The 2,312-nt window shown below is 48.9% G+C and overlaps 1 protein-coding gene across 1 annotated transcript in view; it reads right to left on the minus strand.

Annotated features, from left to right (window-relative positions):
- Window positions 1-2,012, minus strand: part of khdrbs3 (KH domain containing, RNA binding, signal transduction associated 3) — a 376,174-nt gene extending 374,162 nt beyond the window's left edge. The window contains exon 1 of the mRNA XM_037693716.1: window positions 1,758-2,012. Within this exon, the coding sequence (XP_037549644.1) occupies window positions 1,758-1,848 (91 nt within the window). The 5' untranslated portion in view covers window positions 1,849-2,012. The remainder of the gene's footprint in view (window positions 1-1,757) is intronic.
- Between the last annotated feature and the right edge of the window lie 300 nt (window positions 2,013-2,312).

The following is a 2,312-nucleotide window of genomic DNA, read 5'->3' on the forward strand; positions in this document are numbered from 1 at the left end:
GTCTGTTGTGAGAACCATCTGTCTGCTCTGAGATCTGTCTGTCTGCTCACTGAACTGTCTGTCAGTCCTTCTGTTCAGCGCCCTGAGACGACTTTTGTTGTGACTTCTCACTATATAAAAAAACGGAATTGAATTCTGACCCCCCCACACACACACACACACACACACACCTGGGGGGGTCACAGGTCTCAGCAGCTGTGTGTCTACAGAACGGTTCAGGTATGAAACTCTGACGGTCTCTGACCCATCACCCGGACCTGGTTCTGTTGCAAGTGGGTCATTAAATCCCTGCACTGGGTCTTGCAGGTCTAAACCTCTTCCTTCATTGTTGATGAGCTGGAAGTTCATGATGACTGAGCTCAGTTCTGCTCCTGACCCGTTAAGAGTTCTGTTGTTTCTCTGAGCTGCTGGTGAAATTAAAGCCATCCAAACTGTTGAGACCGACCCAATTAAAAGTTACTGAACAGGTTCTGAAGTGACCAGATGAACCTGCAAACTGTTCTGGTACTGGTCATGAATCAGGTTCTGGTCAGTTTTCAGCTCTGTCCATAAATGATGGTTTTCTGTGCACGTTGTTTCTGTGTGCACGTCGTTTCTAAGCAGCAAACAGAACCTGAGCAGAACCGCTGCTGGTTCTGTAAGACTCACAAACAGTCCACGGACAAGGTTCTGATCAGTACCTGAACAATATGCAGCGAGCTGAATAAAACCAGAACCTTTCAGAACCAACAGCTGGAGACAGAACCGGGCCGGACTCGTTATGGGACAAACGAACGTCTCTTGTGATTCAACTCAAACGTTGCTCATCAATTAAAAATCAATTCAAAGTAAAATGTTCAACTTTTTCTCTGAGCTCGTTTCATTTTCATCTTTTCAAACCAGCGCTGATGAATCTGCATCCGTTCAGTTTATTTCGTAACTCGCTCTGTTTATCCTTGTGAGTCCAGTTTTACACAGATGTTGGTTTTTAAAAGCAGGGTGTGTTGGATAAGGTCTGGTTCCATAACTGAGCAGAACCAGAACTGCTGTTTGTGGGTCCAGAACCTAAACAACACTGAAATGATGTCACACCACTGGGGCCCATTAGAACCCTTTAATGGAGCCTGGGGGGTTCTCAGGGCCAGCTGTCAGACCAACAACAGCACCAGGAGCCGGGCCGGTCCATCAGAATTTATTACAGAGCAACAGGCTGCTTCAGAATGGACCTCTGGTTCTGTTTCTCTGAACAACTTGCTGGACTCCCAGCTGAGCTCAGGAGTGGTTCTTGAAGGGCCCACTTCCAGGGTCACCTGGGTGTTTCAGGAAGTAAGAGCTGCTGCTCCATCAGAACCAAAACCCAGAACCCTCATGTGGGTCCAGAAGTGGAAACAAGTGGAGCTTTTCCTATCATCAGCTGGGATGGATCCAAAGACTGGGTTCCACCCAGAAACTCGGTTTCACCTGGATTCATGTTGAAGGTACTGGTTCTGATTACATGCTAAGATGACAACCTGACCAGAACCTGCCGAACCAGGAGGGAACAGCATCACTTCAGCTTAACAACTAGTTGCAATGAAAGTTTCATTTAACCCGGTTCGGTTCGGTCTAAAGTTATTGTTCTGTAAGCAGCTTCAGAACCTGCTCTGGGCTGCAGGGGTGTAAACAGAACCGGACCGGACCGCTTGAAAGACCCACACAGTTCTGGCACCGGTGTGTTCCACAACCGGAGCCTCTCTCACTCGGTTCGGGCTCCGGTTCGGTCCGGGACACGGACTCACCTTGCTCCAGCAGGCGCAGGCTGTGCTCGAAGGACGGGTCCAGCGTGTCCTTCTCCGCTAAAAGCTCCGGTAAGTACTTTTCACTTTCCATCTCGTCCTCGCGGTTCCGACTCAGGTGGACTTCAGAGAATCAAAAAGTATCCCAGGTTCTTTGGTTCCGTCCGAGAAAAGCGTCAACAGCGACACGACCCGCTGCTACAGCAGCATTTCACAGCGAGTGCAGCCGGAGCGCGCGCCTCCTTCTCGGTTCGGAGCAGGTTCTGCTCATGAGCCCGCAGCATCCACTGAGCAGAGGAGGGGCGGGGCAACACGGGAGGGGCGGGGCTAAGGAAAAGGGCAGTTACATACCTGAAGGAGGCGGGGCCTCACTGGGAGAGTTGCATCTCCAGGAAAACAGCGAACAGAAACTAAAAGCATCACATTAAAGAAGTAGTTCAGAATCTTTCTGAATCACGATCTTACCTTTTGTACAGGTGCTGGTCATAAAATGAGAATATGATGAAAAAGTTGATTTATTTCAGTAATCCCATTCAAAAAGTGAAACTTGTATATTAT

This window comes from Nematolebias whitei, chromosome 19, assembly GCF_014905685.2.
Source record: "Nematolebias whitei isolate Nwh7 chromosome 19, NemWhi1, whole genome shotgun sequence".
Classification (NCBI taxonomy): domain Eukaryota; kingdom Metazoa; phylum Chordata; class Actinopteri; order Cyprinodontiformes; family Rivulidae; genus Nematolebias; species Nematolebias whitei.